Genomic DNA, 15,462 nt, shown 5'->3' on the forward strand with positions numbered 1-15,462 from the left:
GTAGACACTTGGGCTCCCTGGTCCTTAAGAATAGTCTCTTGAGGGCTTTACAGGTTCCCATAATGCTTCTAATAGATTCTCAAGGAGTCTCCGTGGATTTTACACGAGTTTCCAAAGATCCTAAAGTGTTCTAAATGTCCCCTAGGCTCCCGACTACATATTTAAGTCATATTCGGTATCATAACTTTTTAATGATCTCCATTCCTAACGGGGAACCAAGTCCAAGAAACGAGCTTGATAACCTAGGTTCTCAATGAGCTCCCAAGGGTCATCAAGAGGACTTCAGGCCTTTTCTTCCTAAATACTTCCCATAAATTGTCAAGGAATCTCCAAGGATTTTACATGTATTTCCAAAGATTCTCAAGAGTTTCTAAAGGTTCTTTTGGCTTTCCTATCCCGACTTTATTGAAGGTTTTAAGTCATATCCGGATCTCTCTTAAGGTTGTTCATTCCTTACGGAGATCCTTGCTCAAGAGGCGGGTTGAGTAACCCAGGTTCTCAATGAGTACCCAAGGATCCTCAAGAGTTGCCTGGATTACCAAATGCTTCTCTTACATTCTGAAGCGGTCCCCATTGTTTTTCTTGAATTTTATTAGAAAATTTTTAAGGATACCCGAATCTGGGATTCCCTTCCCGCAAGTTCTAAAACGTTCCCTGTGGATTTGCCTGGATTCCCTGTCTGAGCGCCCTTACTTGAGAATCTAGGTTCTCTAGTTCCCAAGCGTTCTTTAAGTCTTCCCTAGCTATCAAAGGATTACCAATAGGAGTTTCCGGAACTCCATAGTGTTTACCGTGGGTTTTCTGATTTTCCAGTGAGTATTCAAGGATTCTCTTGACTTTCCCAGTGATTTCTTGGATATCCAAGAGATTATCATAGATTCCTAAGCGTTCTAAGTGGGTTCTCTATGAGTTACAACTTTAGGAACCCCAAATATCTTATGAGTTTTAAAGGATTCCCAGGTTCTTTATAAGTCATCAAGCGATGTCATGAAGTTTTCTACATCCTCCAGTGTTCCTTGGGTTCCCATGCATTACCAAGGCTTACCATCTAATCCCACATTTTGTTTCAGAACTCGAACTCTATCGCAAAAAAAGGGTTTCTGTCCCGGCAAACGGAGGCAAATCCTTGTCTTTCATGATAACTCCCAAGAAAGTTGGTCATATCACAATTAAAGTCAAAGCAACGTCCGCTGTTGCCGGAGATGGAGTTGAGAGGATGCTTCTGGTTGAACCAGAAGGTGTAACGCAGTATATGAGCAAAGCTGTCTTCATGGATCTCAATAAAGAGCCAAATGCCATGGCTAGCCTTCCCTTCGAAGTGCCTAAGAATGCCGTTCCGGATTCTACTCATGCTGAGGTGTCAGTTCTTGGAGATCTTCTGGGATCTACCATTGAGAATCTCGATAAACTTATTAAACTTCCTTATGGCTGTGGTGAACAAAATATGTTGAATTTTGTTCCCAATATTGTTGTCCTGAACTACTTGAAGGTAACCGGAAAGCAAACTCCGGAGATTGAAAAGAAGGCCCTAAAGTACATGGAGTCAGGGTATCAGAGAGAATTAACCTACAAGCACAAGGATGGATCCTTCAGTGCATTTGGAGAGAGTGACAAGAGTGGAAGTACTTGGTTGACGGCCTTTGTGGCTAGGTCCTTCCGGCAAGCTAAGAAATTTATCAGTGTTGAAGAGGACGTTATTACGAATGCCCTGAATTGGCTCAGTGATCAACAAGCTGCCAATGGAAGCTTCCCAGAAGTTGGGCATGTATCGCACAAGGATATGCAGGGTGGAGCTGGCCAGGGAATTGCTCTAACAGCCTACACTCTTATTACTTTCCTGGAGAATAGGAATGACGTCCCTAAGCATCAGAACACTATTAACAAGGCTCTGGATTATGTGGCAAGGAATCTTGATGGATTGGATGATGTCTATGCTCTGTCCCTGGCCACATATGCCCTGCACATTGCTCAGCACAGCGCCAGGAGCAATGCTCTGGGCCTCCTTGAGAGCAAGGCAACGACTGAGGCTCAGTTGAAATGGTGGCATAAACCCATTCCGGAAACTGACAAAAAGAACCCGTACTATGGCCAGCCAAATTCTGTAAATGTTGAATTGACGGCCTACGCTCTTCTCACGTACATGGAGGCAGGAATTGTCGAGGATGCACTGCCAGTGATGAAGTGGTTGATTGGACAGAGGAACAACGAAGGAGGCTTCCAATCTACTCAAGATACAGTCGTTGGTATTACAGCTCTGGCTAAATTTGCAGAGAAAGTCTCTTCCGGAGGTGGTCCACCTGACCTCACAATGACCATTACGTCGGACAATGGTCAGAAATCCAATCTCAGAGTCAATCAGGACAATTCACTGGTTCTCCAGAGTGTCAAGCTCGCTCCAAATGTGAGAAATGTCACAGTTTCAGGAAGCGGCAAAGGATTTGCCGTAGTTCAGCTGTCCTATCGCTACAATCTCAATGTCACCGGGGCCTGGCCACGCTTTACCCTCGATCCACAAGTGAACAAGAACAGCAATCAGGATTTCTTGCATCTGTCCGTTTGTACGAGTTTCATTCCTGATGCAGCTGCTGGCAATGAATCCAATATGGCTGTGATGGAAGTTGGCTTCCCAAGTGGCTTTACTGCTGATCTCGATACCCTGCCATCGCTGCAGATGCTGGAGAAGGTGAAGAAGGTGGAAACTAAGGAAGCTGACACAAAAGTCGTCCTGTACTTTGACAATCTGGACAGGACGGAAAGATGCCCGACTCTCACGGCTTTCAGGACCTTCAAAGTGGCTCATCAGAAGCCTGCTGCTGTCACTGTCTACGACTACTACGATAATGGTGAGTTGCTGAATCTTTGAAAGCTCAAATTCCTAATGTTATTAAGGTTCCTTTAAAACCGTTTTTGATTATTCTTGGTTGTTTTTTTGAAAGAAAAAAAACTTCGAAGAACTCTAAGCAAAAAAATCCTCCAAGAACTGTTTAAAGAAAAAGTTAGATGATTTCATTGAAAAATCCAAGATTTTAGAAATGAAACCGATTTTGATTATCTTTAGCTCATTACAAACTTTTAAAAATCGTAAGATACCATGAAGCTATTAAAACTCTCTTTAAAAGTAAATATCAAGAAAAATCAGTAGAAAAAAATATGAGGAATTGAAGGACTTTCAGAACCGTTTTTAACTATTCTTAATTCTTATTCTAATCAGAACATTCCTAATACAAGGCTTAATAAAAGTGCTTTCCATTGAATTCCTGGGAAATCCGAGTCTTCTCATAATAGGAAATGAAAAATTTTAATCTTTACCTTAGGGATAAAGTACCAAAAAACCATTTTAAAATATTTTTAATGTATTAAAACAGTTGTGAAAAAAATCTAAGAGACTGTGAAGTCTTTAATATCATATTGTATTGTTAATATAAAATATGTCAGTTTAAATTTTAGAATATTTTTGAAAATTTCAAGGGATTTGTTTTAAATATGACTCTGTAAGTCTCTTTCAACACCAATTTTAATTATTTTTAGCATTTTTTTATTTTAAAGATTTATTAAGGCTTTGACCTCTTTGATTAAGTTCCCTTTAAGGATATATTTAAAATAATTAACACTTGTTACTGAGAAATCTAAAGATCCTTTTTTATATCATGCTCACGTTTCATGCTAAACGTTTCTAAACCGTTTTTCATTATTTTTAGTGTGTGAAAGGATTATAGTAAATGCGGAATCCTAAGATTTTATTAAGATCTGAATATAAATTCTTTTGAAACCTATTTTCATAATTTAATTTTAATCCATTACGAGTCATAGAAAATACGTAAAATAAATGAAAAATCATGAAATTCTTATTAAAAAAATAAAAAAAAAATAAAAATAGAAATATATCAGCCCTTTCTCTGAGTTCGAGCAATAAAATGTGAGAAAAATAGGAGACTTTGTTCATGGCTGATTCAATTTAACTTAAACTTGATTGTAAAACCGTTTTTTATTCTTCGTTTTAGAAGGTTTCAATTTCAAAACCGCAAGCAAGATCCTTAAAATTTTATAATTAGATGGATGAATTGCTTTTATGCTGTTATGCTAAGCCAAAAACCAATGATAAGGCTGGATTAGCTTATAGAGATGCGATTCCTTTATTGTAAATTTGGATTGTTGCAAACTCGAACGATATTTGTACATAAATAATGCAAATTTCGTTAAATAATTCTTAAAGGAATGAAAAGATTGGATGAGAAATACATAAAAGTATCTGAAAATCTTTAAAGTCGGTTTTCTCGGAAACTTTGAGAGATAGAGGCATCTAACTTGACATCACATTAGAGTTTCATTTAAGCTTAAGAAGTGCAAGACCTGCGAACAATTACGCGACACGCGAAAATCTGCGAAAAATTTCGTGAGCCACGAAAATCTGCGGAAAATTTCGTGAGCCGAGAGAATCCAAGGAAAATTTCGTGAGCTGAGAAAATCCGCGAAAAAAATCACGAGCCGCGAAAATTCGTGAAAAATTTCGCGAGCCAAGAAAATCCGCGAAAAATTTCTCGATCCGCGAAAATCCGCGAAAAATTTCGTTATCCGCGAAAATCCGCGACAAATTTGCGAGCCGCGAAAATCCGCGGAGAATTTCGTGAGCTGCGAAAATCTGCGGAAAATTTCGTGAGCCGAGAAAATCCGCGGGAAAATTTCATGAGGCGAGAAAATCCGCGAAAAATTTCGCGAACCGTGAAAATCCGCGAAAATCTACGGGAAAATTTCGTGAGCCGAGAAAATCCGCGAAAAATTTCGCGAGCCGAGAAACGCGACAAATTTGCGAGCCGTGAAAATCCGCGAAACATTTCGTGAGCCGAGAAAATCTGCGAAAAATTTTTCGAGCCGAGAAAATCTGCGGAAAATTTCGTGTGCCGAGAAAATTTGCGGAAAATTTCGTGAGTTTTTTTCAGCTTCCCGCTTTTTTCCCACCTGACGCTATGAGTAAAATTTCTTAAAATTGCAATCTTCAACTTGAAATATCTCGAGAAATCATGGAGCAATCTCCAATTTTTTTTTTAAATTGGTCTACTCAAGTTACGCTACAACATGAACATAAAATGGTTCAAATTGCATAGGCCCATTTTCTAGAAAACCTATAAAAACCCGTTTTAAACTGGTTTAGAACCGGTTTTCCAAAAAACTAATAACATGGAAATCGTCGCACGCGCGAGAGGATATATTTAAAAAAAATTATGAAGATATCTCCTTCCAAATGAGATATCTTCTTCAGTTTCCCACTAAACCGTCGTAACTAATTAAGTCGTAACCCAAGAAACAAAATAGCTGCCTTATAGAACCAAGTATTAGACAAGTCTTTTAGTGCACTTTTAAAAGACTTAAAGTGAAAATTTTCTGTTGAACTTCCTATAGCAGCTCTTAAGATCCTTAAGAGTGCGCCACTCTACTTAAAGTAATCTCAGTGATGGAACCAAGAGCGTTATAAGTAAATAAATAGATTTTTGGTTCTATAGTGCCTTTCTTAGGGAATTCTACAAGACTATTTTAAGAAAAAATTACTGCTTGGGAAATCTGTCTAGACTAGAGCCGTAAACGGGTTTCAGACCTAAAGATTTACCCATATGGCCTAACTGCTCTAATTTTTTTTTATCAATAACGATTTTTTGGAAAAATTTAACTTAGTATTGGTAAATTCGGGATTAGTGAAATATTTAAATCCCGGGATCCCGAAATTTAAAACATCCCGGGATTTTGGAAACCCTAGTATTGGATTATTAAATGCTCTTAAAAAGCAATAAAATTGCTCGCTATTTAGGATTTTGAGACCTTAGGGAACTGTGCTAAACCTTCAGTCTGAAGACCGCTTGGCCTTCTTTTCTGAAAACTGCATAATTTTAAAGAAATCCTGGAACCTTAAGAGATTCTCTAACTTAGAGCACAACGCTCTATTCTAGAGAACAATAATCGCCAAAGGGGCTAAAGGGCTTTTAAAACTTTAAGTCAGGAATTGTCTATCACTAAAGCTTTCCCTAAATAGCCGGAAAATGCATTTCCCTTTTTTCTTTTTCAGCTCGTCGTGCCAGAATGTTCTACAGTGCCAATCCAGCGAGTTTGTGTGATATCTGCGAGGGAGATGACTGTGGAGATTCCTGCACGCCAAAAGCTCAGCAACAGACATTGGACAGGGAGCCAGAGAGTCCTCTGGACAGGGCTTCTGTTTCACATTCCAGTACCACTGAATCTTTTACCTTCCTAATTTTTGGGTCTCTAATAGCGAGATTTTTCTTTTACTAACATCTATAATTGATACAAAAATGATTTAAGTGGATGGGAATTGCTGCGGAAATGTCACTTGGATCAGAAGAATTCCCTGTTGATGATGCCTGCGAGGAGATTGATGAAGAGAAAAATAAAGAGAAATACTGTCAGAAGAACAATAAATGTGAAGAAATTTACCTGGATTGTAGTAATCGTAGATGGAGATCTGACCACGGTGGGCTTTCTTGACGCGGTGCGTCTTGTAGGCCATCAGCGTGGGGCAGATGTCCCTCTCTGTAATCTCGCAGAAGTAGACAATGGCCTTGGTGTCTCCATTCTTTAGTTCAATCTTCTTAAAGGATTCCAGTTCGGTGAGTAAATTCAGTTGATCTCTGTCAATTCTATGTCCACTGGGCAGGACAATTTCCATCACTGTCATGTTGCTCTGGCGCATGAATCTCGTGGGAGGGTTGAAACGGGTGCAAAAGGTGAGATTGAGGAAGTTATCATGACTGCCTAGAACCTTAACTTTAGGCTCAACGACAAAGTATTCTATTTGAGAGAATTTCTTAACATTCCCAACATTGTATTTCGTTGCGAATTCAATGATGGCATATCCCCTTCCGGAAGCCTTTACTGTGACATTCCGGAGGCCGGGATTCACTTTGATGGACTTCATGGAGCTGAAGTTCTTGATGTTCAGGTGATTTACTGAGAAATTTATGCTATTGCTGGAAAATTCGAGACGTTCAGCTACTTTTGATAGGGCAAAGAGTCCCAGGACAGTGTCATGGGTTGAAGTGAATCCTCCTTGGGAATTTCGCTGGGAGATTAGCCATTTTGTAGCTCCTACGCATTCCTGAAGATGCTCAGCTGCAAGATTGGCCAGAAGACCATAAGATGTAGCCTCAATGGATAAACTCATGCCATTGCTTTTGCTCTCCCACCAGATTTTTCCCTGATCCCTCAGAGATTTCTCATTGAGCACCTGGAGGGCTCGATCCCGGAGATTTCCCTCGAAAAACTGAACAGCATAGGCAGCAATGGATAGGGAATAGACATCGTTGACATTTGAGAATTCCCTCTCAATGAATTCGAAAGCTTTCTGGAGCATTGATGAGTATTTTGCCCATCCGATTCCTGTCTCCACGAAGGGCAGGATTGTAAAAGCTGTCATTCCCACACGATTGTCATCTGCAGTGAACATTTCTCTATCGAAGATCCTGATAGAAATCCCATATTCCCTGAATCCTCCGTCTTCCATTTGTTGCTGACTGAGCCACTTTAGAGCTTTGTCTGTTACTTTTCTGTCCACTGTGATGTACCTGGAGGCCCAGAGGAAGGTTCTAGCGGCGTAGGCTGTCAACCAAATGCTCCCAATTTCGTCAGCCTTCCCAAAGGCACTGAAAGCTCCATCCCGGTGACGGAATTTCAGTTGCCTCTGATAAGCCTGACGCATGAATCTCAGAGCTCGAATCCTCAAGTCCTCATTCCGTTTCCTTGTCCTCGTCATGTAGTCCAGGACTGCAACATTCGGAGCAAAGGTCAAGAGGTTCTGTTCTCCGCATCCTGTAGGTAGATGTGGTACCAATTCATCCAAATTTTCCATTGACGATGCCAGGATGTTCTTCATGATGTTGATGCGCATTTCCAGGGAGTCCGGAACGAAATTTTCCGGGAGTTTGGGCGAAAAGGATTCTGCAGCTGATGCAAAAGTATGAAGGTCCACAAGATAGGCTTGATTGTCATACTGAACTTCTCCCTCAGCTACAACAAGCAATTCCCGGATGATCTTATCCACAAGATCTCCACTCTGGGCAATAATCTCAAATTTCACTCTGCCCAGGCTCTTGGGTATCACGTGGAAGTCCACAGAGGTACCAGTTTGATTGGTAGCTAGGATTTCAATCCTCTGGGAAGCATTGCAAATGGAGAGATCTTCGAAACAAAAGTCCCGGTGGACATTCCGGAAGATCAATTCAACGGGCTTGCTTTCGTTGAGATAGTTGAAGATCACTACGGGAATTGTGATAATCTCTCCACGTTTCACGGAATAGGGAAGACTCGTGGAGATGAAGAAGGACTGAAAGACACTTACACTCACGGGTTGTGGTATTAGACTCAGTCCTGTGTCTTGATCTACGGAAAATCCACTCAAAACCCATCCGGTAATCTTGTCAGGGACCTTGACTTTGATAATGAGTTCTCCTTTGTGCTTCGTTACCACATCCCACCAGAGCCAGGTTTCTGGAAAGTATTTTCTGGGATTGATCTCTCCGGAAACTGTGCTGGTGATGTCTTTCTGAGTTATAGTCTCCTCAAAGTCCACGTAGTCATCTTCATCTTCAGGAAGATCTTCTTCATCAGTAACAGATTCGCTCAAACTTGGTCTCTTCGCTCCTCTCTTTACATTTGTCATGAGAATCACTCCAGAATCCTCAAATTCCTTGAAATACTTCTTCCTGGCAACTCTTCGGATACTCCTTAAGATTTGAAGGGGAGTGTACTTGATGAAGTCCTCAAGGGTTGATGCTACGCGCTTCTCAGTTAGCATATGCTTCTCATGCTGCATCTCCAGGACACTCTTATCCACTGCTGCCAGATTAACGAACCCAGGGCTCTCGGAAGCAATAGTGATCAGGACCTCCTGGCCAGGAGTCGCTTGTGTGTGAGATACTTTGAGATCGAAGGTTTTCCGAAGTCCGAAGTCGATGACCATGCGATCTGATATCAAGTAGCCGGTATTTGCGACGTAGTAGACGAGAAAAATGGCTGATGGAACCATTTCTGGAGTCACTGTGAAGGATACTCTGAGACTGCCATCCGTTGTGAAGTTGACGATCGCAGTGTGAACAAGATTATCCCTGGCCACGAGGTGATAGGTCAGATAGTTCAGGCGATGAGTTGATGTGACCTCTACAATGCAGGTTGAGTTAACAGTTGGGTTCTTGGTGATGAGATTGGCCAGGATGAAGCGTTTCTTCTTCGATCTGGCTCTCAGGATGTGTGGAAGGATCACATGAGCATCCTCAAACTGAGCTTTGACGTAGAGTTTCTTGACATCCCGAGGAACAAAAAATCCTCCATAGGCCAATCCGTTCTGGGAGATCGTCAGGTTCACAAAGTTCTCCTCAGACGTCTCATAATCGTACCTACAATACAAATCCCGGTCAAGGTTTTCCTTCTTTGTTATCAAAAAACTAACAAAAGACTTACCCATAAAGCAGGGTCACGTTGTTCTCCTCGGATCCCTTAAATGATGACCCATCGTGATGCTTAACGGAAATCACGACGTTGTAGTTAAGCCCAGGTTTGAAGTAATCCGGTGGACTTAGGAAGCTTATCTCATGCTTAGCCATGAATACGCCCAACTCTTCACTGGCATTCTGGCGGAATCCCGTAAGATGGTCCTGAACAGTGACATCCACAATGAAGATTCTATCAAATTTCTGCTTCAGATGAAGGTCTCCCTCAAAACTGAACTCTATCTCAGTCATCCCGTCAATTCTTCCATTCTTCACAGAGATGGGAATCTTAGGGAATCCTACATAGGGCTTCAGAGACACCACAGCTGTGTAGTTCCCCTTCACAGGTTTCCCGTAGTTGTATTCAGATCTAACCCGGAACTTGAAGCTTCCTTTCGAGAACGTACTGAATTTCTCTGATTGGATTTCAACCTTAAACTTGGGCAGGATGTATTCAGCAACTTCGAAGCGTTGCGTAAAGACTTCCTCAATCTTCAATTTTGCAGCTCTAGCTTCAATTGTCCACCATCCCAGTGATATATCCTGGGAAAGCCGAAGTTCAGAGCTGAAAACTCCATACTTCAGATCTGCTTCATTCCACTCCATTATCTTCAGGTTATTGCTATCGAAAATGGCCACATTAACCTTCTTGAGAGTCTTTGATGGCTTAAGATCAGCTTTTAGGAGCAAAACCCGAAATCTCACAATAGTCCCTGGTTTGTAGACTCTTTTGTCCGTCTGGATGAAACACAGGAGAGATTTTGGGAGATACTGCAACTTGGTGCTGTTCCTGTACTCTCCATTATTCACTACCAATTTGTACTTCCCACTAGGAAGAGCTCCTAGGCGAAATGTGACCGTTTTGGTTGAATTTGGCGCCATATTGACTTGGCGCGGAACTGAAAAATTCTGCATTTTCCCATAGGGATAACCCTCGAGATCCACTGTAAAAGTGTTCCAATCATCTGTTGAATGGGTTGAGATTGAGACATTGTAGACGGAATGGGGATGAATGTGCTTAGGAGCAAGAACTGTGTAGTATCTGAAAGGTAAGGAACTCGTTAATAAATTGCATATATTTTTGGTTCAACCTTTATTTTTATTTATTTATTTTGAACACTCAAGCTCAATGCGTCCCATACCACTAACCCCACAGCCCGCCCATACCCTTACGCTAGAACTCAAGCAGCGGCCGCCGCCGTCTTAACAACACCCTCCACGAGTAAACGGCGGAAACCCCGCTTCAGGCTGAATTACATACACTGAGAGAGAAATCCGAAAAAGTTAAAATACCATTCCGGAATTGTTAATTTTACCCTGCAGTATTGATCCGAAATCGGTGTAAATATTATCCTTTTTAGGTGTATTAGGGGTCAAAGTTACCCTTTTTCATGTTAATTTTACCCTCAAAAAGGTGTAAAATCAACATTAAAAAATGTTGATATATTGTTACACCTAAAGAGTGTTAAAGTTATGAGGAAAAAAAGTTAATCGCACCCCCGTTTTTTTCTCAGTGTACATATATAAGTTACAAATCATTATTTTCTAATCTGAATCTATAGCAGCTTTTAGTGGGTAGCGTGAGGAGCAAAGGAACGAGGTAACAGGCAACTGGAAAACCATAAGGATTTTCGTGTCGTTGCCAATGAAATTCAATCTAAAATTGGACCTAAATTGAATCTGTTCTCAGAACTAAAAGAAATGATAATCGGAAAGAGAAAAATAGAGAAAAATCTAACAAAAGATGTAAGAGATAAAATCTTATTTTAACTTATTTCTCTTTGTCTAATTTTATACTTCTTATAAGATTATATATAAGATTAATTTAATCTGTTCTCAGAACTAAAAGACTTGATAAAATTGAGAAAATAAAAAAAGACAAAGATTTATGATAATTTTTAAATACTTCTCTTTGGCTAGGTTTATACTTTTGACTTGAGATTAATTTTATCTGTTCTCAAAGTTAGAATAATTGATATTTAATTTAATTTAATTTAAACTACAGTTTTAGAAACTCTTTAAAATCTACTTGAAATTGATTGTGCAAAACACTTGACTGTGACAAATTTATTGCCATAATTTTACAAGAAGATTTATATAAACGTTCTTAACAATTGGGAACAGAAAAGAATATTAAATTTATAGACAGCTATAGGATGCAAGCAATCTGATTTTGTATTATCTTTAAGTTGTCAGATTTCTAAGTTAATTCATTCATTTTGTTTTCTTTGAGAAAAGATTAATTGTTGGTTTTTACTATTTTTCCACAAAAATAAGTAGATGAGCAAACAACTCGAAATACTAAAGTTTTAAATAAAACAATAGAATCCTTTTATGATTTTTGAAAAATTTAAAATCCTTTTAGAACAGTTTATAAAAACTGTTTGGAACTAGGGGTGAATAAGTAGCTCTCAGAGTGAACCAGATCGCTAAAAATCGCCAGATCGGCAATATTTTGCTAAGAATTCAACAGATCAGCACAAAAAAAGCGACAGATCGGCATGTTTATTAACAAAAATCGGAAGATCGGCACGATTTTAGCGAAAAATCAGAAGATTTAAACGTTATTTCGCTCTTATGAAACATAGCGTTCATATAAACTCATCTAACATCATGAATTTCCTACATTTCTGGTTGGTAAACCGATGGTGAGGTTTTATTCTTCTATTCGTCTGTAGGAAATTTATTCTGCTATTTTAGAACAAAATGGTCCTTCTGGTGAGCGTCAGTAAGGTGGTTTAATCCAAAATTAATACACTAAAGGTTCCAGAGCTTTTGACACTGTATCGTGTCTTCTTCAGTCGTTCTTGCGCCTCAACCTCGTTCACCGGAAGGACAATTTTGTCCTAAAATAGCAGAATAAATTTCCTACAGACAATTCCAGTGGAAAGTTTTTATGTACTGTATTGGGAACACTAATTTTGTAGACTTACTTGGCAGGCCGGCACGAGATCGACAAAATTCGTGCGAAATCGGAAATTAGCAAACTTTTTTGTTTAGAACAGTTTTATTCAGAGGTTTTGTTTAGGAGATTTGGCTTTTAGCATTGGCTTCTTTTCAACAGGTAATGCCCTGTAAGTACTGGAATTGATATCATAGATGTCTTTTGAAGCGGCGCCTATTTCTCCTAAGAGCGTTTCTAGTGTAAGCCTATGAATTGCCATTTTAGGAAAGGTATCGTAGAGAGTATTAGTATTAAGTGAGTTTAAGATTGCATTAAAGGCTCAATCTTTACAGATTTTCTGATGGTTACAACATTGTTTAAAATAATCGAACCTTTCTCATGATCTACGACATTTTTTCAATAAATCCTGGATTATTCTTACTTTTATTTACTTTGGGAACAGATTAAATATCTTTAAAGAAAAACTATTGCAAATAACCTTCAAAATCTGAAAACTTAAAAACAAATAAGTGCTGTCTTTTTTATAAATTTAAAAACATTATTAAAGTTTTGCATAGATTTTTGGGAACAGTTTAGAACAGTGTTAAGCAGAGAATGCGTTTAAGAGGCTTGCTTTAAATTTCATATTTTTTCAAAACAGTTCAGGCTTTTATAGAACCCAATACATTTATTTTAAGTATGTGTTTTCTTTTATTTGCTTTGGGAACAGATTTTAAATCGCAGTTGCACAAAGTGAACAATCGGAAAGAAATTTTATTTTATTTGGAAGAATTGTGGGAAGGAGTTAAGCTTTTCAGGTGATTTCTTGTTTGTCAAAAGATTGACGTATATGAACAAAAGTAATGGTGCCCTTTCATGAACGTTTACTCCGCTTTACTGTTCTCAAGTGCTTCTGCATTATCAACTTTTCTTGGTGTTGATTCCTGTCTCGACTGTGTTTCCTAATCTTTGCCTTCTTCTAAAATCACCAGTGAGAACTAAAGAAAACACTCCAGACAGGAACCCAACATATAAAGAGAAGTCGATAATGCAGAAGCACTTGAGAACAGTAAAGTGTAAGAAAAACATGTCTATTTTTCATTTGAATAACACCATAATAAGGGTTTCAAAATGGATATTTGGACAAGTTTCCCAAGGTCTCAAATTTTTAAATAAAAACCCATTTTACTGTTTTTTTAACAATTGATCTTTCGCTTTGAATATCTAATTCTAAGATACGGTTTTCTAAAATATCTTGTTTAGTAAGAAATTAAAGAACTTAAGCCATATGGCTGAACCTTATAATCAAAATTTACTCATTTAAATGGACCTACTGTAAAATCATACTTTTAAATTGCTTTTCAGTTACCTACAGGACTAGAATATCAATAGATTTTTCGATATTTCCATATAGAACAAATATTTATTATTATTTTTTTATTGTAAAACACCAATGACTTAAAAATTCTGAATATCAGCGTATGCCCCTATAATACTCAAGGAGCGATTTAATTTAATATTTCAATTTCTTGGAATAAATCAAGCCGAATAAGCATTTTATTATCTCAATCTCTAATTTAGAGACAAAATTTTCTATTTGCATTTGAACTGCGGGTCAACAATTTAGTTTTGTGTTGTTGCTCTTATTCACACAAAGATATTTACATAAATTAGCTAAATTGAATCACAAACACAAATCAGCTGTTTTTGCACAAAATTGATTAATTCACAACAAACAGAGCGCAATTTAGCACAGAAAAACAGGCAAAAGACGTAGGATTACCCGTTGAAAGACGCAACAGAAGCCACCATTGAGGTAATTAGAATGAGAAGCTTGAACCAGCGACCCATTGATGGACACTATGAGAGGTCTTGGAGCACAATTTGAGTGTGGTCAATCGCTGTGGAAGACCATGAGGCTACTGGCCGTTCTTCTTGACTTCGTGTCTTCATGCCGGCTGCACAGACTTTTGGGGTTTGTTGTCTGGGATTGATGGAGGCAGGAAATGGAATCGGGGAGGAGGAGAAGAAGGCAGGATTGATAATTGCTTCTTCTCTGTGTCTCTCACATTCGCTACGTTTATATGCTAAAAAAAAATTGGATTAGAGAAGGTCTCGAATTGCATTTTAGTCAGATGGATTTAGATTGCATGAAAAGAATAAAATCCTATGTAATTTTGTACTCGTAAATAACATGTTCCAGTTCAATTGACTCTGATCTCGTTTATATATGCTAAAAGTAAACCGATGTGAATAATTTAGGTCTCTTTACACTAGGGTATTTCAATATAAAATCTCCGTTTCTAAATAAAAATTTCGAAGTAAGTTCGACTTTTATTTCCTACCGAAAGACGATTGAAAGTCCTTACTGAAAATGTTGTTCGTAAATGTTTGTGACTTCCTATTAGGGTCTAACGAAATACTTGTAAATTGTATAATCCAAGGAAAAGTTCGTAAAAGTTTGTATTTTTTCATAAACATTGTTTGCAACATGATCACATTATGAGCAGTCATATGATCATGTAGCAATCTTTGTAAAAAAAAAAGCCTTTATCTATCTATCTCTATCTGCTTAAGAGCCGACGCTCTTGCCTATTTACGACACTGATCCTCCATTTCAATGAATTTCTTGACTAAATTTAAGAAATACGAAATACAAACAGATACCAAAGCCATTCGTGGGAGAAAAACAATGTCCTCTCGTAAAGAAACCATTTTTGTAAGATTAAAAAGCAAATGACTCTTGTAAAAATCTATTTTTTGAATTTATTTATAAAAAATTTATGCTTTTTTTTTCATAAAAAGTTGCAATAAAATTATATAGGAAGTTCTTTCAAAAAAGTAACATTGTTATTATAAATAATTTATTATTACTTCTTTGAATAATTGCTTTCGAGAAAGTAACGTTTCTGATTTTAAAAAAAAACCTAAAATTTACATTATACTAAAGTAGCTTGCATTTAAAAGAAAGTCCGAGAATGTAAAATTAATGTTTTGTAGAGTTCATTTTCTAATTTGGTAAACATTTATATTTTTTTTATGAAAATAACATATTTAGTCAGTAAATTAGCGATTTTGGTACGACGGTGT

At 38.1% G+C, this 15,462-nt stretch overlaps 2 protein-coding genes across 14 annotated transcripts in view; one reads left to right on the plus strand and one right to left on the minus strand.

Annotated features, from left to right (window-relative positions):
* LOC129806243 (thioester-containing protein 1 allele R1-like) overlaps positions 1 to 6,440 on the plus strand; it is a 41,719-nt gene extending 35,279 nt beyond the window's left edge. For all 13 annotated transcript variants that reach the window (XM_055854695.1, XM_055854688.1, XM_055854683.1 and 10 more), the window contains exons 7-8: positions 1,071 to 2,843; positions 6,056 to 6,440. In XM_055854695.1, coding sequence (XP_055710670.1) covers positions 1,071 to 2,843; positions 6,056 to 6,279 — 1,997 coding nt within the window. In that variant the 3' untranslated portion in view covers positions 6,280 to 6,440. The remainder of the gene's footprint in view (positions 1 to 1,070; positions 2,844 to 6,055) is intronic.
* Positions 6,343 to 10,568, minus strand: LOC129806798 (CD109 antigen-like; the record flags this gene model as incomplete). Its single annotated transcript, XM_055855572.1, has 3 exons — positions 6,343 to 6,368; positions 6,442 to 9,395; positions 9,460 to 10,568. Coding segments are annotated over 3 exons (4,089 nt in total), but the record flags the coding sequence as incomplete, so codon positions are not given.
* Positions 10,569 to 15,462: the final 4,894 nt, after the last annotated feature.

Source organism: Phlebotomus papatasi, chromosome 3 (genome assembly GCF_024763615.1).
Source record: "Phlebotomus papatasi isolate M1 chromosome 3, Ppap_2.1, whole genome shotgun sequence".
Classification (NCBI taxonomy): domain Eukaryota; kingdom Metazoa; phylum Arthropoda; class Insecta; order Diptera; family Psychodidae; genus Phlebotomus; species Phlebotomus papatasi.